Raw genomic sequence first — 24912 nt, forward strand, 5'->3', positions numbered from 1 at the left:
GCTTGCATTGATCTGAGATCCGGCCACTGCACTCCAGCCCGGGCGACAGAGCGAGATTCCATCTCAAAAAAAAAAAAAAAAAAAAGAAAATTAGAAACAAACTCTGAAAGGAAGTTGAATACAATACACAGTGTATACCATAGCCAACAATTCCCCATAGGGTACTGCTGAATAGGAACTTCAGATTTAGGTCCTTCCAAGGCAGTGAGTCTGACTATGATACCTCTGTTGTTTCTACTCCATAATAAAGAACAAATCATTGATAATACTGTGAATTGGAGAAAAAGAGTTAATGTTTGGAGATTTGGCAAAGAAATTGAAATTTTCCTAACATTACTGCAAGAGTTAGGCTAGGGTCACAGGGTTGAGGATTTGAGACCCTGCATCCCATACATGAGGAAAATGCAGGGAGAAACCAGTCCCCATGGGCAGTGTAAAGAAATTAAAAGCAGCAATTGGACCGAAGTGTTTGTAGTGCACTAAGGTTCTACCTAAGGAAGCGAAATACAACTAAAATGCAATTCTTCTAAATTTCTCTGGTAACTACAAACCATGACTGGGTGATTCTCATTCATAAATCGCCATATGCTCAAGCTGTTTAATTTTTAACAGTGCCTCAGTTTAATTTTTTTGTTGTTGTTTACCTATATATTAGAAAGGATATTACAAAGGATATAGATGAACAGCCAGATGATGAGAATGATAGAGCAAGATGTGGAGCTGGGGGATAGAGAGCCTCCCTGCTGTCTCTGGGCGTACCACCATCCCAGCCTTGCCATGTGTTCAGCAACCCAGAAGTTCCCTTTTTTTTAGAGACAGAGTCTCGCTGTGTCGCCCAGGCTGGAGTGCAGTGGTGTGATCTCGGCTCACTGCAAGCTCCGCCTCCCGGGTTCACGCCATTCTCCTGCTTCGGCCTCCCGAGTAGCTGGGACTGTAGGTGCCTGCCACCACACCCGGCTAATTTTTTGTGTTTTTAGTAGAGACGGGGGTTTCACCGTGTTAGCCAGGATGGTCTCGATCTCCTGAGCTCGTGATTCACCCGCCTCAGCCTCCCAAAGTGCTGGGATTACAGGCGTGAGCCACCGTGCCCGGCCCAGTTTAATTTTTAACAGGAAAAGAAAGTACTGGGGGCCCCACGGACCGCAGTTTCTCCCATACGAACCCTACACCCAAGGCAGAACTCTCCTTATGTCAAGTGTGGCCCCCGCACAAAATCTGGGAAGACGCGAGGTTGCGGGTGCGGAGCCGCCCAGAGAGGGCTCTGGGGCTGCAATCGCCAGGCAGGGACGGGACGGGAGGGCCAGGGTCCCGGCTGCTGGACCAACCCCACCTTGCGGCCGAACTGTGACAGAACTCGGGTCCCAAACCCCCAAGTTGCCTGCAGGGGACCTGGGGTCCTGTCACAGCCGGTTCTGGCCGTTTCCAACCAGCCCCTGCCAGGTCTCGGGTAGCTGGCCCCGAACACTCACCATTTCCAGGCTTCCACGTGTCCTGGCTTCTTCTCTAGGGCTCCGGTGACTAGTGCAGGTCACAATGCAGGCGACAAAGCGACAGAAGTTGTGGCGTAGGGACCTGCTCCCTTTCACAGCGGGAAAGGCTGGATTCCAACCTCAGTGGCAGGATCAGATCACCAAGGTAAGAGCGGAACGCGTCCCCACCTTCCCAGGATGGACAGTTGGCAGGGCCCCGCCCCAGCGCTCCTGATTGGACAGGGGTCCAGGCCCCCATTCCCTCCTCCAGGAGTGACAGTAGAAGCCCTGGGTAACTGGACCTGCGGAGTGGGAAGGGTTCTAGCCACCATCTAAGGGCCAGCTCCCTCCCTACAACTTGGTCATTGGATATTTTCATTTTAGTGAAATTTGCTCCCAATTTTTAGACAGGGCAATTTTTCCTTACTCAAAGTGGTGTTCCTGCTCCTTTGGTCTCCAATGGGGTTACTAGTGTGTACTGGGAATTCCAGACTCAGTGTCCAGCGGAGCAATCTCGTCACCTCAGAACCCGAGGGGAACCAAGACCAGGCCAGGCATGATTGGACCAGGAGGGAGAGGCAGGTGTCCTTCAGGGGGTGGCAACTGGGGATGAGACATGGCCAAGGCTTTCTCTCATAGCCCCCATCCCCTCCTCACAGTGTGGAAACGCTCCCTCCTTCCAGACCTTCACATTCACCAGCAGGAAACTCTTACCAGGTGACACTCTAAGCTTCTGAGCTAAACAGTCAACTTCATAAATGGTTTCTCCAGGCGAGGTCCAAACCTTTCTGTCTCTGAACCTGACCTTCACAGATTTTCTTCATATATACAGATAACCGTCTGACCCCAGGAACCCTCTGCATGTCAGAACCAAAACACTTCCCAAATATGGCCCCAGGCTCCAGAGGTCCAACCACAGGAGGGACAGCACCCTGCCAAGGGCATCTGCACGTGAGTCTCCTGCTTTTCAGGGCTCTGCAGCTTATCAGAATCCACACTTCTGGAGCTACTCCGAGCAGCTGGAGGCCACTTGCAGAATAGGTTGGGCCGCCCAGGAAGCACCCATGGAAGCTCCATTTCCCTCCCTCTGCAGCCTCCATACTGGCCTCAGCCTGTTACCCCCTGCAAATTCACAGTGGTACCAGAAGGGAGGGACCGTGGATAGGTGGGGGGAGAGGCTACTCGAACCGTTGGCAGGCCAGGCCTTTCAACAACTACCTGGGAGGCCAAGTGCCATGGCTCAAGCCTGTAATTCCAGCACTACAGGATGTCAAGGTGGGAAGATTGCTAACAACCCAGAGTTCGAGACCAGCCTGAACAAGGTAAAACCCCACCTCTACAAAAAATACAAACATTATCTGGGTGTGGTGTCACATGCCTGTAGTCCTAGCCACTTGGGAGACTGAGATAGGAAGATCACCTGAGCCCAGGGAGGTCAAGGCTGCAGTGAGCCATGATCCCACCAGGGCACACCAGCCTGCGTGACAGAGTAAGACTGTCTACAAAAGCTATTAAAAGACAAATTTTAAAAGAATTTTAAAAATTAGCTGGCTAAGGTGGCCTGTGCCTGTACTTCCAACTACTGAAGAGGCTGGTAGGGCCAGGCACAATGCCTCAGACCTATAATCCCAGCACTTTGGGAGGCCGCAACAGGAAGACTGCTCGAGCACAGGAGTTCAAGACCAGCCTGGGTCACATGGCAAAACCTCATCTCTACCAATAATACAAAAATTAGCCAAGTGTGGTTGCAAGCACCTGTGGTCCCAGCTACTCAGAAGGCTGAGGCTGGAGGAGCCCAAGAGTTCAAGGTTATAGTGAGCTATGATTGCACCACTGCACTCCAATCTGGGTCACAGAGGGAGACTTTCTTTAAAAATGAATACCCATGAGGAGAGTGAAAGCTATGAACAATTCACCAGTGGCAACAGGTCTCCTTCCTGTATGTGTATAATACCTGAGTTTACTTACTGTAGTTCTCAATGAGTTACATTCCACCTTTTGGAGTTACCACAATTTTTGTATTTAACTTTTTTGTATTACTTTGACCAGGGTCTGATTTGAATAAAAGGTTTAAGAGGCCTGTAGAGGCCGGGCACGGTGGCTTACACCTGTAACCCCAGCAGTTTGGGAGGCCAAGGTGGGCGGATCATGAGGTCAGGAGATCGAGACCCTCCTGGCCAACAATGGTGAAACCTTTCCTCTACTAAATATACAAAAATTAGCTGGGCGTGGTGGTACATGCCTGTAATCCCAGCTACTCAGGAGGCTGAGGTAGGAGAATTGTTTGAACCAGGGAGTTGGAGGTTGCAGTGAGCCGAGATTGCGCCACTGCACTCCAGTCTGGCGACAGAGACTGTCTCAAAAAGGTGCGGGGGCAGTGGGGGGGAAGAGGCCTATAGAAAGGGAGACATGTAAATAAAGAGAAAGAATATAACTTATAACTTAGGTTCATATTCCCAATTACTACACCTCTTACATAAAATTTGGTGCTTTGCAAATAAAGTGAGTGCTGATTTTGTGGGATCAGACATAAATAGCAAGTGTTCTTAATCACATATAATCAACCATAAATAAGAATAAACTGAGGCATTACAAAAAACACTCAAAATTCCCAGATTAAGAGCAAGGTGCTTTTTCTCACATGAAAGTCCTGGGTGACACCAGTCACTACACAATGCAGGAGAGAAACAAGCTCCCATCTAGTTGGTTTTCAGGGAAGCATAGTAAATGTCAGGCTGAATCATGAACAGGGTCACTGCCACTAGAACAATGCTTGCAAAAGAGTATAGACCTTAACTCACTCTATAGATTAGGGAGTTGACCATCAGAGTATTTCCAACCATGACAGTTTGAATTAGTTCTCTGGTAATCATTTACTAATATCTGAAATAAAAAAGCCAACTGGAAATGTACCTTTAATGTGAATCATCTGGCAACATCTCTGGAGAATTACAACTCTGAGAAAAGGAAAGTCAAGGATTTGGAGAATACTCTTAATTTGCAAGCAAGAAGAATCAGAAAAAATGGGCTGAAGCAGGTGGCCACACACTGCTCTCCCTGTGTGATGCCTCTAATATGTGACTGACACCTTCCTTGTCTGTGCCTATGAAATCTCATTAAGATGGGCTATAAGTGGCAGGGTGCAGTGGCTCACACCTGTAATCCCAGCACTTTGGGAGGCCGAGGTGGGTGGATCACTTGAGATCAGGAGTTTGAGACCAGCCTGGCCAACATGGTGAAACCCCATCTCTAAAATTAGCAGGGCATGATGGTGGTTGCCTGTAATCCCAGCTACTTGGGAGGCTGAGGCAGGAGAATTGCTTGAACCCGGGAGGCAGAGGTTGCAGTGAGCTGAAATCATGCCACTGCACTCCAGCCTGGGCAACAGAGCAAGACTCCATCTAAAAAATAAAAAAATTAAAAAAAGATTGGCTATAGATGAATTGTATCAGAACCATCTAAATATCTAAATACATCCAGATTTAATTGTCCATTCACCGGTAGCTCTTCTCAACTCAGAAATCAATTATCTCATAGGTCCTTTCCCTACTCTTTTTCTGTGTTTCAAAGGAATTGGGATAACTGAATGCATATTAACAGAATGTATCTCTTCATGTCACTGACAGGAACTGGAACAAATGAAAGCTTTGCCACATTGCTTGTTGTTTATTCATAGGGCTTTTTGCCAGTGTGTGTCCTTTCACGTCTACAAAGGGAACAAGAAAAACTGAATACCTTCCCACATTCCTTACATTCATAAGGCTTCTCCCTAGTATAGTTTCTTTTTATGATGTAGAAAGGAACCAGAACTATAGAATGATTTCCCACATTCCTTACATTCATAAGGCTTTTTTCCAGTATGAGTTAGTTCATGTATTCGAAGGCTACTCCAATAACGACAGACTTTACCACACTGTTTACATTCATAGGGTTTCTCCCCAGTGTGAGTCCTTCCATGTATTCAGAGGCTTGAGGCACATCTGAAAGATTTCCCACATTGCTTACACTCATAGGGTTTCTCTCCAGTGTGAGTCATTTCATGATATCGAATGGAACTGGGTAAATTAAAGCCTTTGCCACATTGCTTACACTCATAGCGTTTCGCTCCAGTGTGACTCAACTGATGATATCGAAAAGAAATGGGAGAAATATAGGCTTTCCCACATTGCTTACATTCATGGTGCTTCCTTCCGGTGTGACTCCCTTGATGACGTTGAAAGGCACTGAAATAAATGAAGGCTTTCCCACATTGCTTGCATTTATACCGTTTCTCTCTAGCGTGAGATTTTTCACATGCTTGAAATGAACTGGGAGAATGAAAGACTTTTCCACATATCTTAGATTTATGGGATCTCTCTCCAGTATTCATGTGTCTAGAAAAGCTTCTAAGATGAGAAAATCCTTTGCCATGTTGTTTATGTTTGTAGCATTTTTTACCTATGTGTGTCCTTTTATGTTTCTGAAGGGAACTGGAAAAACCAAATACCTTCCCACATTCCTTACATTCATAAGGCTTCTCTTTTCTGTGACTCCCTTCATGCTTTTGAAAGGATGTAGGATTATCAAATGCCTTCCCACATTCCCTGCATTCATATGTCTTCACTCTAGTGTGGACCCTTTTATGATTTTGAAAGAAATTGGAACTATAGAATGATTTCCCACGGTTCTTAAATTCATAAGGCTTTTTTCCAATATGAGTTAGTTCATGTATTCGAAGGCCACTCCAGTAACGACAGACTTTACCACACTGTTTACATTCATAGGGTTTCTCCCCAGTGTGAGTCCTTCCATGTGTTCGAAGGTGCGAGGCAGATCTGAAAGCTCTCCCACACTGCTTACATTCATAGGGTTTCTCTCCAGTGTGAGTCATTTCATGATATCGAATGGAACTGGGCAAATTGAAGCCTTTGCCACATTGCTTACACTTATAGCGTTTTGCTCCAGTGTGACTCAATTCATGACACTGAAAAGCAGTGGAAGAAATATAGGCTTTCCCACATTGCTTACACTCATAGGGGTTCTCTCCAGTGTGGCTCCTTTGATGACGTTGAAAGGCATTGAAATAAATGAAGGGTTTTCCACATTGCTTGCATTTATAGCATTTTTCTCTAGTGTGAGATCTTTCACATGTTTGAAATGAACTGGGAAAATGAAAGACTTTTCCACAAATCTTACGTTTATGAAGTATCTCTCCAGTATGTATCTTCATGTGCCTAGGACAGCGTCTATGAAAAGATCCTTTCCCACGCTGTTTACATTCATAGGGTTTTTCAGTGTGTGTCCTTTCATGTCTCTGAAGGGAAGTGGAAAAACTGAATACCTTCCCACATTCCTTACATTCATAAGGCTTCTCTTTTCTGTGACTCCTTTCATGTTTTTGAAAGGATATGGGATTACCAAATGCTTTCCCACATTCCTTGCGTTCATAAGGTTTCTCCCTAGTGTGGATCCTTTTATGATTTAGAAGGAAACCGGAACTATAGAATGATTTACCACATTCCTTACATTCGTAAGGCTTTTTTCCAATGTGAGTTAGTTCATGTACTCGAAGGCCACTCCAATAACGATAGACTTTACCACACTGTTTACATTCATAGGGTTTCTCCCCAGTGTGAGTCCTTCCATGTATTCTGAGGCTTGAGGCACATCTGAAAGCTTTCCCACATTGCTTACATTTATAGGGTTTCTCTCCAGTGTGAGTCATTTCATGACATCGAATGGAATTGGGCAAACTGAAGCCTTTGCCACACTGCTTACACTCGTAATGTTTCACTCCAGTGTGACTCAATTGATGATATCGAAAAGAAGTGGAAGAAATATAGGCTTTCCCACATTGTTTACGCGCATAGGATTTCTCTTTAGTGTGAGTCCTTTGATGGTATTGAAAGGCACAGAAACTAATAAAGGCTTTCCCACATTTCTTACATCCATAAAATTTCCCACCAGTGTGAAGCATTCTATGTCTGTGATAGAAACCAAAAAAATGGTATGTCTTCCGAGAACCCTTACATGCATGATGCTTCCCTCCTCTGTGCATTCTTTCATGTGTTTGAAAGGAAGATACGTTATTAAATGCTTTTTCACATTTCTTACATTTGTAAGGTTTCTCTACACTGTGAGTCCTTGCATGCATTTGAAGTTCTGAGGTGCATCCAAAGGGTTTTCCAGATTGTTTACATTCATAGGGATTCCCTCTAGAGTGAGCTCTTTTATGTCTATGAAAAGAAATGGAAAAACTAAATGCCTTCCCAGAATCCTTACATTCACAGAGTTTTTTTCCAGTGTGTGCAATTACATGTCTGCGAAAGTAGGGAAGGTAGCTGAAGGCTTTCTTACAGTATGTACATTTATATAGCTTCTGTCCATATTCCTGATACTCATATGGCTTGTGTCCAGTGTCAGCTCTGGTGTGCTTATTAAGGGATAAATGACCCATGCCGACCTCACACACATTCCTTTCACATGATTCCACTCCAGTTTTCTTCTTCAGCATGTCATCCAGAACCTGGGTCAAAATTTCTCCACGCTGATGACCTTCACTTTCAAATAGTCTCTCTTCCATAAGACCTCTGTGAAAAATGAAAAGTACATTTAATGGGTTTATCAGTGATCTTTATATTCATTCACAAGTCTTACACTTGCATTTTTAACATGATCCAGCAAAGTGTAGGTTTTCTACTCTGTCTGAATTGTTTGAACATGAATGGACCACATGGTCTACAAGATGGCCCAGCCATATCTATTATCAAAAAATATTGATATGGGGCTTGATACTATTTCCATGTAAACTACTGTACAAATACAAAACCTCTTTGTCTTTTAATTTTGTTTCTGAGTGAGAATCTTGCCCTGTTGTCCAGGCTACAGTCCAATGATGTCATCATGGCTCAGTGTAGCCTCAGACTCCTGGGCTCATGCAATACTCTGGTCTGAACCTCCCCATCCCAAAGGGCTGATTATAGGCTGGACACCATGGCTTATGCCTATGTCACAAATAAATGCATGTTTTTAGAGAAAATATTCTAAGAATAAATACAATGGAACTCAAGCTTTTTTGTTTGTTTCCTTCTTTTTAACATTTCCTCCCATTCTAAAATTTTCTAGAGACAGTGCTTTGTCTTGTGAGTGCAGATTACCTTTGGTTGCTCCTGGGATTTTTGTACTCATTTTCAATGTTCTGGTCTTTCCATTTCTTCCCTAAAATACAGACACAGATACACAGGCCTGAATTAGTATAAAATTACGAAATAATTATTTGATTCTATGTTTACGATACACTGCAACCATTCCTCATTTATTCATCAAAGTATTGCCTGTCCATATTCCAAATTACTCAACAGAACTGATGAATGAGAAACACTTCTCTAATTCACTGAGGGACTAGTGTTGTCACCCTTACCTATAGAGGCCAGGTTTCTTAAGGTTTCTTGCATCACTTCTTGGTAGAGATTCTTTTGGGAAGGATCCAGCAAAGCCCACTCTTCTGGAGTGAAGTTCACAGCCACATCCTCAAAGGCCACTGAGTCCTGAAACATCCCACATGTGTAGAGAAGGATGGGTGAGACTGATAACACTGGACATCTATATCCTATTCCTAAGAAGTTCTCACAATGCTGTGGACTCCAAAGATTTCATTACTTGGACATCAGACCTCTTACTCTCTGCCTATACTCACTTTCTTCCATAAAGCAATTCTGATGCTACAATTTAACCAAGGGGTAAACCACAGCAGAATAGGAAAATGTATGAGTTTCTGGTGAATCCACATAAAAAGGTGTGCTGTCTGGGCTGCCCCTAATGTCTGTTTGTAGTGTGGCTCTGTAGTGCCTGCTGTAACGAAGTCCTGTGAATTCGCATGCAGAAAAAAGTTAACATAAGGAGTGTTGAGGCTGTGTATCCTTGAAAATGTCTGTTCCCAAATTTAAAATTTGATGATATCTTGGAAGTAGATTTTGTTCTAAATACCAATGACAGAAACAAACAACTGGATTTTGTGAGCGGTCCATCAATCTAACTAATAAGACAGTTATAAATAACTAAAAAACAAAAACAAAAACAAAAAACCTAACCCATGAGAAGAAGTGATTCTGGGGATCTCTGCTTGGGTAATAAAGCCTAAACTGTAACCAAATTGCTCATAGCTGAATGTCAACAAGGTTGAGAATTAAAACCCCAGGGTGCCCAATCGTAACAAAAAGGCAAATATTTATCAAACATAAAAACATTTGTGTGAACAGGTGTGGTGGCTCATGCCTGTAATCCCAGCACTATTGGAGGCTGAGGTGGGCAAATCACTTGAAACCAGGAGTTTGAGACCAGCCTGGACAACATGGTGAAACCCATCTCTACTAAAAATAAGAAAATTCGCTGGGTATGGTAGAACATAACCTTTAATGTCAGCTACTTGGGAGACTGAAGAATGAGAATCACTTGAACCCAGGAGGTGGAGGTTCAGTGAGCTGAGATCGTGCCACTGTACTTTAGCCTGGAGACAGAGCGAGACTCTGTCTGAAAACAAAAACAAACAACAAAACAAAACAAACTTTCGCTTATGAGAGGCCACCATTCACAGAGGGAGAAGGCAAACATGTACTCTGTCTCAAGGATTATTAATGGTTCAGCCCTTCTAGAAAATAGTATGATGTATGATAGTGCCTTTAAAAATAAAATTACGGCCAGGAAAGGTGGCTCATGCCTATAATCCCAGCACTTTGGGAGGCCGAGCAGGGCAGATCACCTGAGGTCAGGGGTTTGGGACCAGCTTGGCAAAAATGGCAAAACCCCATCTCTACTAAAAATACAAAAATTAGCCGGGTGTGGTGGCGCACACCTGTAATGCCAGCTACTTGGGAGGCTGAGGCAGGAGAATCACTTAAACATGGGAAGTGGAGGTTGCGGTGAGCCAAGATTGCACCATTGCACTCCAGCCCGGGCAACAAGAGCAAAACTGCGTCTCAAAAAAAAAAAAAAAAGAAAAACAGTTTCTCTTCCTTGTTTTCAGACAGAGTCTCACTCTGTCGCCCAGGGTGGGGTGTAGTGGCATCCTCTCAGCTCACTGCAACTTCCACCTTCCAGGCTCAAACGATCCTCCTACCTCAGCCTCATAAGTAGCTGGGACCAAAGGTGTGTACCACCACCTCCAGGTAATTGTTCGTGTTTTTGGTAGAGACAGGGTTTTACCATGTTCTTGAGGCCGGTCTTGAACTTAGATTGCTGAGCTCAAGCAATCCACCCGCCTCAGCCTCCCAAAGTGCTGGGATTACAGGTATAAGCAAATGCACTTGGCCCCTTTTCTTTTTTTAAAGTGTACAGCACACGGTATTCCCAGTATTACTCTCATACAAGTAATAACCAGACCCAATCCTGGTAGGAACTGAGATCAAAAAGACTGGCATGGCCATATGCTTTTCAATGTCTTGCTGGTATGGTGTCCTTTGAAACACAAACAAGTTTAAAATTTCAATGTAGTCTAAATTACATATTTTTTCTTTGTTCCTAGTGCTTGTATTGTCACATAATAGAATCTTTCCTAAATCCATGATCACGAATATTTTTGAATGGCACACTGTAGCATCAAGAGGGTAAGATTATCCTTTGTTTCCATGGGAGGATGAGAATGGGGTATTTCAATAATTCTGCAGTCTGACATAGAATTGAAACCCATTATACATTGGAGACTAAAACTATATAAATTTAGTATACTATAATGGCATATTACATTAAGCTGTTTACCATAATGCCATTTATATATAACAGCTATATACAACATTATAAGTTATATATAATATTTACCAGTTATTTATCATAACTATATACTATATATACTTCATTTGTGCATGTATATACATATGTGTATATATATGCATATTATAATGCTAGACTATAATACTATACATTAATATCTCTTTAAATGTTAACACACAAAGCCTCAACAATACACTTGCAAAGTGAATCCACCCATATATGACAACATCTGTACCCCATGATAAAGTGGGATTTAATTCGTGGAAGCAACATTGCTTACATTTCTAAAAATCAACTTATGCAATGCACGATGGTTACAGAATCAATGTCAAAAACCACAATCCAAACACATGCAAAAAAAAAAAAAAAGTGACAAACCTCAACACTCCTTCAAAATAGAAATCAGGAATACAAGGGAACTTCTACAACCTACCATAAAATATGTATAAGAGTTGGGCACAGTGTCTCACACCTGTAATCCTGGCACTTTGAGGGGCCAAGGCAAGATCACCTGAGGTCAAGAGTTCGAGACCAGCCTGACCCACCCAGTGAAACCCTGTCTCTAGTAAAAATACAAAATTAGCTGGGCATGGTGGCGCTTGCCTGTAATCCCAGCTGCTTGGGAGGCTGAGGCAGGAGAATTGCTTGAACCCAGGAGGTGGAGGTTACATTGAGCCACGATGGCGCCACTGCACTCCAGTCTGAGCAACAAGAGTGAAAACTTCGTCTCAAAAATAAATAAATGTGTATTAAAGTGCATAGTTACCATCCACTGACAGTTAACAACTCAATGTAACTAATCAAACCTACAATCTATTTTCTCCTAATTGTTAAGCCAACACAGGCAAGCACTAAGGAAAGATTTTATTTTATTTTATTTTTTTTGAGATGGGGTCTTGCTCTGTCGCCCGGGCTGGAGTGCAGTGACCGGATCTCAGCTCACTGCAAGCTCCACCTCCCGGGTTTACGCCATTCTCCTGCCTCAGCCTCCGGAGTAGCTGGGACCACAGGCGCCCACCACCTCACCCGGCTAGTTTTTTGTATTTTCAGTAGAGACGGGGTTTCACCGTGTTAGCCAGGATGGTCTCGATCTCCTGACCTCGTGATCCGCCTGTCTCGGCCTCCCAAAGTGCTGGGATTACAGGCTTGAGCCACCGCGCCCGGCCAGGAAAGATTTTAAAAAGTAAAAGGAACTCAGCAAAACCAAACCCTGCCTGTTTACCAAAAACATCACCAAAAACTGGCACTTTCTGCTCAGTGACATGTTTAATGGCCCCATTACCTTGACTGTACAAGTGTAGCATAATCATTTGTTCGTGAAACAGAGACTTGTAAGACTGGTCACATGAGGGTTTAGCTGTCTCTTACTTTTTATCAGTGCAATTGACCTATCTGTGAAGAGGCAGAATACTTAAATATGATGAGAAGACTCTATGGAACTTAAATTTATTAGTCCACATATCTAATAATTAGCCTAACTTAACAGGTATTAACATTTTATCCAGTGAACTAAAAATTTTAGTTGAGGTGACCTCACAGCACAATATAACCTCAAAATGATTTTGACTAAGACATACTAGTCAAAGTAAACTAATCCTTCTTCTTCTTTTTTTTTTTTTTTTTTGAGACGGAGTCTCGCTCTGTGGCCCAGGCTGGAGTGCAGTGGCCGGATCTCAGCTCACTGCAAGCTCCGCCTCCCGGGTTTACACCATTCTCCTGCCTCAGCCTCCCGAGTAGCTGGGACTACAGGCGCCTGCCACCTCGCCCGGCTAGTTTTTTGTATTTTTTAGTAGAGACGGGGTTTCACCGTGTTAGCCAGGATGGTCTTGATCTCCTGACCTCGTGATCCACCCGTCTCGGCCTCCCAAAGTGCTGGGATTACAGGCTTGAGCCACCACGCCCGGCCAATCCTTCTTCTTAACAGTAAGTTTATCATTAACCTTCTCCTACTTATTCCCACCATTCTCACTATAGCATTCTTAACATTTGTTGAATGAATAGTTTAGGTTACATACAACTCTGCAAGGGACCTAACATCATAGGCTCATATGGATTATTCCAACCCTTTACCAAAGCAATAAAGCTGCTCATTAAAGAACTACTACAGGCTGGGCATGGTGGCTAATGTCTGTAATCCCAGCACTTTGGGAGGCCAAGGTGGGCAGATCATCTGAAGTAAGGAGTTTGAGACCACCCTGACCAACATGGGGAAACCCCATCTCTACTAAAAATACAAAAGTAGCCAGGCGTGGTGGCACATGCCTGTAATCCCAGCTACTGGGGAGACTGAGCAGGAGAATCGTTTTGTAAAAACTAGAGGTTCCTCTTCAAAAACTTTCCTCCCCATCTAATTAAAAATAAATTAAAACTTCTCTTAAAAGCAAAATTTATTCAAAAACTTATACTAACATTCTTAAATATCTACTCACCATAATAAGCAAAAATCAATATACTTCATATTCTTAACTCCCACAGTTTAGCCTAAATATTTGCCCTGGCATGCTTATACTGGTCCAAGCAAACATTAAGTCATAGCCTGTTCCTCTTCCTTAAAGGTGTTTGTACCTTTCTCAACATTCCACAAGTTACTTCTTCCTTTATTCTCCTCTGCCTTTGCCTCTCTTTTTTTTATTTTTATTTTTATTTTTATTTTTGAGGCGGAGTCTTGCTCTGTCGCCTGGACTGGAGTGCAGTGGCCGGATCTCAGCTCACTGCAAGTTCCGCCTCCCGGGTTTACGCCATTCTCCTGCCTCAGCCTCCCGAGTAGCTGGGACTACAGGTGCCCGCCACCTCGCCCAGCTAGTTTTTTGTATTTTTTAGTAGAGACGGGGTTTCACCATGTTAGCCAGGATGGTCTCGATCTCCTGACCTCGTGATCCGCCCGTCTCGGCCTCCCAAAGTGCTGGGATTACAGGCTTGAGCCACCGTGCCCGGCCTGCCTTTGCCTCTCTTAAAAAGTTCTAAGTTATTAGCCAATCAGAACAAATACAAAATATGAGGTCCTGTTCCAGCCAGTGGAAACCCAACACAGCAGTAAGGTGGACACGTCAGGTTATAAATAACCCTATCTCCTTTGTTCAGTATACTCTGGTAACAAAACTGCTAACAAATGTACCCTTTCTGCAGAAAGTATTAAAATGGCCTCGCTAAAAAAATTAAATTTATGTTCAAATGCTATTTCTTTACAGCACTGGGAAACAAGCATCTCAAACAGCTTGAACCTGGAAGGCAGAGGTTGTGGTGAGCTCAGATCGCGCCATTGCACTCCAGCCTGGGCAACAAGAGCAAAAGTCCATCTCAAAAAAAACAACAACAACAACAAAAAAAACAGAACCATTACAACCACTAATGCCATCCATTCATCCTCCTTTATACCATCACACCTACCTCGCCCTGACCCTTGCGTATGAATCCCTCCCTAACCCCCATTTCTTAATATAAATACAGGAGTATTATTTATTCTAGCCCATCAAGTTTAGCCATCTACTCCATTTTATGATCAGGATGAATATCCAATTCAAAATATGCACTAATTGGCACACTCCAAGCAGTAGCCCAGACAATCCCATAAGAAGTTGCCTTAGGCTGGGCGTGGTGGCTCACGCCTGTAATCCCAGCACTTTGGGAGGCCGAGGTGGGCGGATCACCAGGTCAGGAGTTCAAGACCAGTCTGACCAACATGGTGAAACCCCATCTCTACTAAAAATACAAAAAATTAGCTGGGCATGGTGGCACACACCTGTAATCCCAGCTACTCAGGGGGCTGAGGCAATAGAATCACTTGAACCCGGGAGGCAGAGGTTGCAGTGAGCCAAGATTACGCCATTGCACTCCAGCCTGGGGGACAGTGCGAGACTCTTATCTCACACACACACACAAAAAAAAGTTGCCTTAGCCATTCCTTTTCTATCAGTTTTCTTGATAAGTGGGTCATTTGCTTTATCAACTCTTATCACACAAGAATTTGGATAATTTTATCATCACAACCCCTGGCCATAGTAGGATTCATTTCAATGCTAGTGGAAACTAACTGAGCCCCAGTCCACTTAGAAGAAGGCAAATCAGAACTAATCTTGGTCTTCAATGTCTACTATCCCTATTTTTCATTGCAGAATACACTAATATTAATATAATAAACACCCTAAATACTATTATTTTACTAGGAGCATTACATGATATAGTCACACTAGAAATATACACAATTTTGTTACTAAAACACTTATATTAACAATTTTAGGCTGGGCACAGTGGCTCATGCCTATAATCCCAGCACTTTGGGAGGCCGAGGTGAGCAGATCACTTGAGGTCAGGAGTTCGAGACTAACCTGGGCAACATGGTGAAACCCTGTCTCTACTAAAAATACAAAACTTAGCCAGGCGTCGTGGCGCGTGCCTGTAATTCCAGCTGCTTGAGAGGCCAAGGCATGAGAACTGCTTGCACCCGGGAGGCAGAGGTTGCACTGAGTCGAGATCATGCCACTGCATGCCCAGCCTGGGCAGCAGAGCAAGACTCCGTCTCAAAAGAAAAAAAAGAAAACCACAATTTTATTCTTATGAATTCAGGTATCATACCCATGATTTTGGTATAATCACTTACACTTTTTTTTTTTTTTACTTTTAAATTGGTTTTACGTGCAAATAATGAATAGATGTTTTCCCTTAAATTCTACTTTTCAAAAACAAGAGTTTGTTTTTTTGTTTTTTGTTTTTTTTTGAGACTGAGTCTCACTCTGTTGCCCAGGCTGGAGTGCAGTAGTGCCATCTGGGCTCACTGCAATCTCCACCTCCTGGGTTCAAGCGATTCTCCTGGCTCAGCCTCCCGAGTAGCTGGGACTACAAGCACGTGCCACCATGCCTGGCTAATTTTTTGTATTTTTAGTAGCGATAAGGTTTCACCGTGTTAGCCAGGATGGTGTCAAACTCCTGATCTTGTGATCTGCTCGCCTTGGCCTCCCAAAGTGCTGGAATTACAGGCATGAGCCATCATGCCTGGCGACAAGAGCTTTTTAAAAGAAAAGCACATAATAGATTTTAAAAGGCAATGAGATTCCTCTGCTTCTAGATCGTTGCTAGTCTAGAAAAATAAAGTTTGTTCTACCAGGAATCACAAGTTAGAACTGAGTATTCTCCAAAGTGGAAATTCTAGAGTGCAGTGCCATTCCAGGCAAAGATTATTCAGTTCTCATCCCCAATATCCACAACTACCTATCAGAACGATTAAAGCAGGTCAAAACAGTCCAGCATGAGGCTTCATCAAACAATGCCATTATGCTCTTCTAAGATGCAAATAAATCCAAACAGGAAATACTAAAATCAAAATAATATTTGACGCTGTCATACAAATTGTTAGGTCCTTGTTGTATTTCCCTTCTATAACTTTAAATAAATATTTTAGGCTGGGTGCAGTGGCTCAAGCCTGTAATCCCAGCACTTTGGGAGGCTGAGACGGGCGGATCGTGAGGTCAGGAGATCGAGACCATCCTGGCGAACAGGGTGAAACCCCGTCTCTACTAAAAAAATACGAAAAACTAGCCGGGCGAGGTGGCGGACGCCTGTAGTCCCAGCTACTCGGGAGGCTGAGGCAGGAGAATGGCGTAAACCCGGGAGGCGGATCTTGCAGTGAGCTAAGATTCAGCCACTGCACTCCAGCCTGGGCGACAGAGCGAGACTCCGTCTCCCAAAAAAATATATATATATATTTTACTCCAAATAATATTTTATTTTATACATCACTAGCCATGAATTTTTGCCATTAGTTATTATATAAATGCTGCCAAGGGCCATTATCCAAATGGCATGACCATGTTATGTCCACAATTCACTTCTATAGTTATAAGTAGAATTTTCATGATTTTACATAAGTACATCTATCCGTGAAGATTTAACACTGAGATGCAATCTAATATCCGTAATATCTGATGTTTTATAGATAGCAATGCAGGAAAAATATATTTTATGCACTTTTCATTTAAGTGACCTTATATAAAAAATAAACTAAGAATTTAGCAGTTCTAATTCTCCAACGGGCTTTTTCAAATGTACATAAAGAAATGGTTACAGAGATTTTTAAGAAGCATATTCCATGTCCACATCCTGTTGTAAATGCTGTACCATTTTCTCTTCCAACTGCTTCCCTTTGCCTGCAAAAGGAGCTAGGATAAGATGGATGTTTTGCTTGACTTCTTTGATATCGTGAGCTTTCTGTAGCTCTTTATTTTTCTTCAATCAGTTTATTATAAATTTAGCTTGCCATTTCTGTTTGATCTCTTCAACTCTCTTCATTGCATCAACAGTTTTATTCCATAGCTCTCACTGGTATTTGATAGGTTCATTTCTATGTTTCTCAAATTCAAATGAATTTTCCACTGTAAGCTCTTTACTAGTTGCTTTCCAGAATGCTTTCGACCACCTAACCTTGTGAGGATTGCACTTCTTTTTAAAATTTTTATGACATTTAGATTTACAAAACTTGAACACCTTGCAATTGTTGCAGAAGAACATCATGCCATGGCCAGGGTAGATGGGCCCCAAACAGAAATAACACTTCTCGATACGCATGTTGAACCCGCATGGGTCCCCACCGACCAAACGCCCAACTTATGCATCTTCTGTGAAAAAACTGTTTACCCCAGACATGAGCCCTGTGTGTAGTATGATATATCTCAATGCCCATCTTAATACCTAGTATCCCACCGCAAACATAAAAAATATGTATGATAAAATGGTTACTTTAATAGAACAAATTATGGAGGTTTAAACCTTCTTATTACTAGAACTGTAGGAACTGAAGCCACTCCTGAGAATTCCAGATTTTCTATGGTACCTAGGACACCATATCCTATAGTAGGGTCAGTTAAATAAGCTACTCAGCCCATACCTTGAAAATGCTGGTTTATATTCTTCCCATTCAAATTCATCCCCTACATCTCCTCACTATTCTTTTTATACTATTTTATTTTCTTTCTTTCTTTTTTTTTTTTTTTTTGAGACGGAGTCTTGCTCTGTGGCCCTGGCTGGAGTGCAGTGGCCGGATCTCAGCTCACTGCAAGCTCCGCCTCCTGGGTTTACGCCATTCTCCTGCCTCAGCCTCCCGAGTAGCTGGGACTACAGGCGCCCGCCACCTCGCCCGGCTAGTTTTTTTGTATTTTTTAGTAGAGACGGGGTTTCACCATGTTAGCCAGGATAGTCTCGATCTCCTGACCTCGTGATCCGCCCGTCTCGGCCTCCCAAAGTGCTGGGATTACAGGCTTGAGCCACCGCGCCCGGCCCTTTTTCTTTTAATACTATTTTCACAGAGACTGTGACTACAATAATGGACTCACATTGGCGCCTAATCTGAATGAGGTTAGAAATATGCTAGCCATTATCCCCATTCTAACTGAAAAAGTGCCTGCTCCACAGAAGTCACCACCAAAGTAGTTCCTTATATAAGCAACAGCATCTCTAATCCTAGTAGATCCTAGTAGTTATCATCAACAATATGATACACTCCAGACAATGAACAATCACAAAAGCCCTAAACCAAACAGCATCCCTTATAATTATCATAGCACTGTTGATAAAATTAGGACTATCCCCCCTTTACTTCTGAAGTAATGCAAGGGGTCTCACTAATATCAAGTGTAATTCTCCTTACATGACAAAAACTAGCACCAATCTCCATTTTATTTCAAGTCTACCCATTGACAGACTTAAGTATACTATGGGAGATTGCAACACTATGGGAGATTGGTTAAGGGGGCCTTAACCAAACAACTCTGAAATATCTTGGCCTATTCAGCAATTGCTTACAACAAATTGAATAATCACAATTTTAACATCTAATCCTTCTTTCACAATCCTAAACCTATCAATTTATGTAAATCTAGCAATTACAATATTTTTACTATTTAACCTAATATACACAAAACATTATTACTATCTACGTATGTAATAAATTACCACTCCTAACTTCCATGATTCTCCTCACTCTCTAAGGGGGTAACCTCCAGCTATAGGATTTGTGTGCCCAAATAGGTATAGGGTAAATCCCAAAGTGCTGAGATCACAGGAATTAGTCACCATGCCTGGCCAAATGTAATTTTTATTTTTTATTTTATTATTTATTTACTTTTATTTTTATTTATTTATTTTTTTGAGACAGAGTCTCACTCTGTCACCCAGGCTGGACTGCAGTGGCGCAATCTCCACTCACTGCAAGCTCCGCCTCCCGGGTTCACGCTATTCTCCTGCCTCAGCCTCCCAAGTAGCTGGGACTACAGGCACCCACCATCACGCCCGGCTAATTTTTTGTATTTTTTTTTTTTTTTTTTTTTAGGAGAGACGGGGTTTCATCGTGTTAGCCAGGATGGTCTCGATCTCCTGACTTCATGATCCGCCCACTACACTGGGCAACACATAGTGAGACCCCATCTCTTTAAAATTTTGTAAAATAAAGAAATAATAAATCTGTTATCAAGCCACAAAGACACAAAGATACTTTAAATGCGTATTTTTACATGAAACGAACAGATCGAAATGGCTACTTACAACATGATTCCAAGTACATAACATTCTGGACAAGGCAAAACTCTAGAGGCTATAAAATCATCGGTTGTGCAAAGAGATTAAGGGGTTAGTAGAAGAGAGGGAGGGAAGTGTGATGACTACATGAAGCAAAAGGGATTTTTAGGGCAGTGAAACTCTTCTGTATAAAACTGTTGGGTATAGGCCGAGCATAGTGGCTTGCGCCTGTAATCCCAGCTCTTTGGGAGGTCAAGGTGGGTGGGTAGATCACCTGAAGTCAGGAGTTCAAGAACAGCCTGACCAACATGGTGAAACCCCATCTCTACTAAAATACAAAATTATCCAGGTGTGGTGGCAGTCACCTGCAATCCCAGCTACTCAGGAGGCTGAGGCAGGAGAATCACTTGAACCCAGGAGACGGAGATTGCAGTGAGCCAAGATCACACCATTGCACTCTAGCCTGGGCAACAGAGTGAGATGCCATCTCAGTAAATAAATAAATAAGTAAATAAATAAGACTGATGGGCCAGGTGTGGGATTACAGGCTGGGATCACGCATGTAATCCCAGCACTCTGGGAGGCCAAGGCAGGTGTATTATCTGAGGTCTGGAGTTCGAGACAAGCCTGGCCAACATGGTGAAACCCTGTCTCTACTAAAAATACAAAAATTAGCCAGCACCTGTAATCCCAGATACTCAGCAGGCTGAGGCAGGAGAGTTGCTTGAACCCAGGAGGCAGAGGCGGCAGTGGGCTGAGATTGAGCCGCTGCACTCCAGCCTGGGCAACAAGAGCGAAATCCTGTCTCAAAACAAACAAACAAAAAACAAAAAAAAACAAAATTGGTGGGTATATGACACTTGTAGTTGTCAAAATCCTACTGCCATCCTGCTCACTGATGTGCTCAATGACAGTTTCTCGTCAACACCGCACTGTGTACCCCACATACATTTTGATTTGCTTCACCCTGTTGGGGTGGGTTTTCATCGTCCTGTGGAATCATATTCCTCATTCACTAGTCTGAGAGAATCCAGATGACAGGAATCATTTCTCTTTTCCTTCAATAGCACCATCCAATTGGCTGACCAGCCACGTTTCAAAGTAACGGAAACTGGAGTTGGAGGAGAAAAGCTGAGCATGGCAAGGAGTTGGCTAACTAGATGAAGAGTGTACCAGTGACCTCCTTTCACCCCGGAAAATTCAGTGGCTCCCTTTGGAGGCCCCACACCACACGCTAACTTGTGGGAAGAGTGGCCCCACGGGTGATACTCTCTAAACCCTCCTAGAGACATGGAAAGTGTGGGCATGTTGGGGTAGCTCCAGGCAGTTCTAAACCCCAATACCAGGGAAAGATAGGAGGGGTCTCCTGAAGACACATCACCCCACAAAGTTTCCAAAGGGGAACTGAGGCAAGAGAATAGGGTCTGGAGGCAGGGAACTTAAGGCCAATTTGTGCCGACTTCCTAAAGCTGAATCAAGGAAAAACACCAAAGTCTGGGGTCAGGCAATCTAAGGCCAATAAATGCTGACTTCCCAAAGCTGGATCAAAAGGAAAACACCTGGGTCTGGGGGCAGGGAACCTAAAGCCAATTAATGCCAACTTCCAAAAGCTAAACCAAAAGGAAAAATCCTATCTCACCCATGGGATCAAAGACTACTCTCTCTTTACAACCCTTCCCCTTCCACCTTCTCAGATGGAAAAGAAAAGTATCTGCATAGGGCACCAATTAACCTCAGCCTTTAATTAGCCACGGACCAAATCCTTCATCCAGGACCAAATCCTACATCAAGAGAAGGGGTAGCCGAAAGGGACCTCAAAAGGAGTACTTAAAACCTAGAAAACTTTGTAACTGAGTCCTTGAGCCACTTGCTGGGCCCACTCCCATCTTGGAGTGCTTTCTCCCTTTAATAAATCTCTGCGGCCAGGCACGGTGGCTCAAGCCTGTAATCCCAGCACTTTGGGAGGCCTAGACGGGCGGATCACGAGGTCAGGAGTTAGAGACCATCCTGGCTAACACGGTGAAACCCCGTCTCTACTAAAAATACAAAAACTACCTGGGCCAGGTGGCGGGCGCCTGTAGTCTCAGCTACTCGGGAGGCTGAGGCAGGAGAATGGCGTAAACCCGGGAGGCGGAGCTTGCAGTGAGCTGAGATCCGGCCACTGCACTCCAGCCTGGGCTACAGAGCAAGACTCCGCCTCAAAAAATAAATAAATAAATAAATCTCTGCTTTTCTTTCTTTGCTTCCTTCCTGTGTTTTGTTAGTCACTTTGTTACTGCGTTTTGTTCAATTATTTGTTCAAAATGCCAAGGACCTGGACAGCTCACACTCACAACCTTCTTTCAGGTAACAAAACCTCAAGTGCAAGATATTCGGAGCAGGTGTTTGTGCCCTAAGGAAAGATAACAGGAGGAAAGGAACAAGGGTTTTTTTTCACTGGAGTGTCAAGAGGTTATTTTCTACTTTCCTCTTATGTGAAATGTTCAGAAATAGAACAGAAATATTTTTAAAAGTCACCCATGGTTCTGTTAAAAAAAATTAAGAAACCATTAAAATACTTCATCTGTTTGAAGGAAAGGATGAATATATTGTACAATATAGAACAAATAGGCCGGACACGCTGGCTCACGCCTGTAATCCCAGCACTTTGGGAGGCCGAGGTGGGTGGATCACTTCAGATCAGGAGTTCGAGACCAGCCTGGCCAACCTGGTGAAACCCTGTCTCTACTAAAAATACAAAAATTAGCCGGGCATGGTGGTGGACGCCTGTAATCCCAGCTACTCTGGGAGGCTGAAGCAAGAGAATCGCTTGAAGCCGGAAGGTGGAGATTGCTGCGACCCAGATCGCTGCGACCGAGATCGCACCATTGCACTTCAACCTGGGTGACTGAGACTCCATCAAAAAAAAAAAAAAAAAAAAAAGGACAAATCATTGATAATACTGTGAATTGGAGAAGGGAAGTTAATGTTTGGAAATATGAGAAGGGAACTGAAAATGGAAGATGCTACTGCAGGCCTTTAAAGAGTTAGGCTGGGGTCATCGTGGGGAAGATGTGAGACCCTGCAGACCACAGATTTGGAAAATGGAGGGGGAAACCAGTCCATGTGGGCAGCGGGAAAAACCTTAAGTAATCAGACTGAAGTGTGTGCAGTGCACTAAAGTCCCACCTGAAATCCAACGCAACTGCAATATTTCCACGTTTCTGGTAACAAACCACACACCATGACTGCGTGCTTCTCATTCATGAACTCCCATTTGCACAAACTCTTGAATTTTTATCAGTGCTTCTTTTTTTTTCTTTTTCTTTTTTTTTTTTTTTTTTTTTTGAGGTGGGGTTTCGCTCTTGTTGCCCAGGCTGGAATGCAGTGGTGTGATCTCGGCTCACCGCAACCTCCACCTCCCGGGTTCAAGCGATTCTGCCTCAGCCTGCCGAGTAGCTGGGATTACAGGCACACGCCACCACGCCCAGCTAATTTTGTATTTTTAGTAGAGACGGGGTTTCTCCATGTTAGTCAGGTTGGTTTTGAACTCCTGACCTCAGGTGACCCACCTGCCTTGGCCTCCCAAAGGGCTGGGATTACAGGCGTGAGCCACCGCGCCCTGCCATTTTAACTTTTAAGAGGAGAAAAGACGACTGGGGATCCCACAGACCACGGCTTTTCCGACGCAAGAACCCCACACTCGAGACGGGATTCCCCCCATGATCCTCTCCATGGCCCAGCAAAATCTGAGGAGACCCGCGGCTGGGGGCGCGGAGCTGCCCAAAGTGGGCTCCGGGGCCGGGGCTGGGGCCGCAGTCGCTGCGCAGGGACGAGACAGGATGCCCCGGGTCCGGGATGCCGGCCCAGCCCCACAGACCTCGGAGTCGCCGCGGGGAGGTCCGGGTCCTGCCACAGCCGGTTGTAACCAGCCCTTCGCCCCCGCCTCAGGATGCCTGGCCCCACACACTCACCATGTCTGAGCTCCCAACTTTATTCCCCAGGGCTCCTGCGATTAGAGAGGAACACAGCGCAGGTGACAGAGCGACAGGAGCTCTGGCGGAGAAACCTGGAGCCTCTCAGAGCCGAGAGTTCATAGAGCCGGAAAGAGAGTTCCAACGGTCGTTACCACAACAACAGAAGAGACCGCGGGCGTGCGCCAACGTCTCCTTCCCAACAAAAACAGTTGTCAGGGTCCCGCCCCGGCGCTCCTGATTGGACGGTGCGCCCAGCCTGCCCTCTGAGCCCTGAGTGACAGCAGAAGCCCGGGATAATAGGGCCCTGCCTCGCTAGACTGGTTCTATTCACTTCCTTTTTAAGGCCCACCTCCCTGATATTTGTATTTCCGCCAAACTTTCCTGAACTTCATATATATATATATGATTGATTGGTTGATTGATTAACTGAGACGGGGTCTCGCTCTTCTCGCCCAGGCTGAAGGTGCAATGGCGCGACCTCGGCTCACAGCAACCTCTGCCTCCCGGGTTCAAGCGATTCTCCCGCCTTAGCCTCCTGAGTAGCTGGGATTACAGGCACCTGCCACCACGCCCAGCTAATTTTTGTTATTTTTAGTAGAGACAGGATTTCACCATGTTAGTCAGGTTGGTCTCGAGCTCCTGACCTCAGGTGATCCGCCCACCTCGGACTCCCAAAGTGCTGAGATTACGTGAGCCACCGCGCCTGGCCTCTTTCCTTAACTTTAGAAAGAGCACTGACCTCTCCTTCACTCAATGGGCTTTCTCTGCTCCTTCCGCCTGCATCAGGTCACAGGTGTATGCAGGGGATTCCAGACTCAGTGTCTGATGGGGCGATCTGTTTGCCTCAGAGCAGGAGGGGAACCGAGACCAGGCCAGGCACGACTAGACCAGGAAAGAGAGACAGATGTCCTCCAGGGGGACAGGAATAGGGGATGAGGCATGGACAACGCTTCCTCACACATCTACCATCTCTCCTCACAGTATGGGAACACGCCCTCCTTCCAGAACTTCATTTCTTTTCTTTTTTTTTTTTTGAGACGGAGTCTCGCTCTGTCCCCCAGGCTGGAGTGCAGTGGCGCATCTCGGCTCGCGGCAAGCTCCGCCTCCCGGATTCACGCCTTTCGCCTCCTGCCTCAGCCTCCCAAGTAGCTGGAACTACAGGCCCCCGCCACCACACCCGGCTAATTTTTTGTATTTTTAGCAGAGACGGGGTTTCACCTTGTTAGCCAGGATGGTCTCCA

At 44.3% G+C, this 24912-nt stretch overlaps 1 protein-coding gene and 1 pseudogene across 1 annotated transcript; both read right to left on the minus strand.

The window, feature by feature from the left end:
* Positions 1-4017: 4017 nt before the first annotated feature.
* Positions 4018-23882, minus strand: ZNF788P. Its single transcript, XM_023188655.2, has 4 exons — positions 23669-23882; positions 8869-8995; positions 8606-8666; positions 4018-8038 (listed from the first exon to the last, which is right to left on the minus strand). The coding sequence occupies exons 1-4, from the start codon at positions 23669-23671 to the stop codon at positions 5431-5433; spliced, it is 2799 nt and encodes a 932-aa protein (XP_023044423.2). The 5' UTR covers positions 23672-23882; the 3' UTR covers positions 4018-5430.
* On the minus strand, positions 17272-18049 carry LOC111523798 (annotated as a pseudogene).
* Positions 23883-24912: the final 1030 nt, after the last annotated feature.

This window comes from Piliocolobus tephrosceles, chromosome 21, assembly GCF_002776525.5.
Source record: "Piliocolobus tephrosceles isolate RC106 chromosome 21, ASM277652v3, whole genome shotgun sequence".
NCBI classification, from domain to species: Eukaryota; Metazoa; Chordata; class Mammalia; order Primates; family Cercopithecidae; genus Piliocolobus; species Piliocolobus tephrosceles.

Excerpts from the sequence above, each read along its gene's own strand:
- ZNF788P (XM_023188655.2), bottom strand. Across the intron at positions 8,667-8,868 it reads AAGAAACCTGGCCTCTATAG|GGAAGAAATGGAAAGACCAG; the intron begins GTAAGGGTGACA and ends TCTGTATTTTAG. Across the intron at positions 8,039-8,605 it reads AATCCCAGGAGCAACCAAAG|AGGTCTTATGGAAGAGAGAC; the intron begins GTAATCTGCACT and ends CATTTTTCACAG.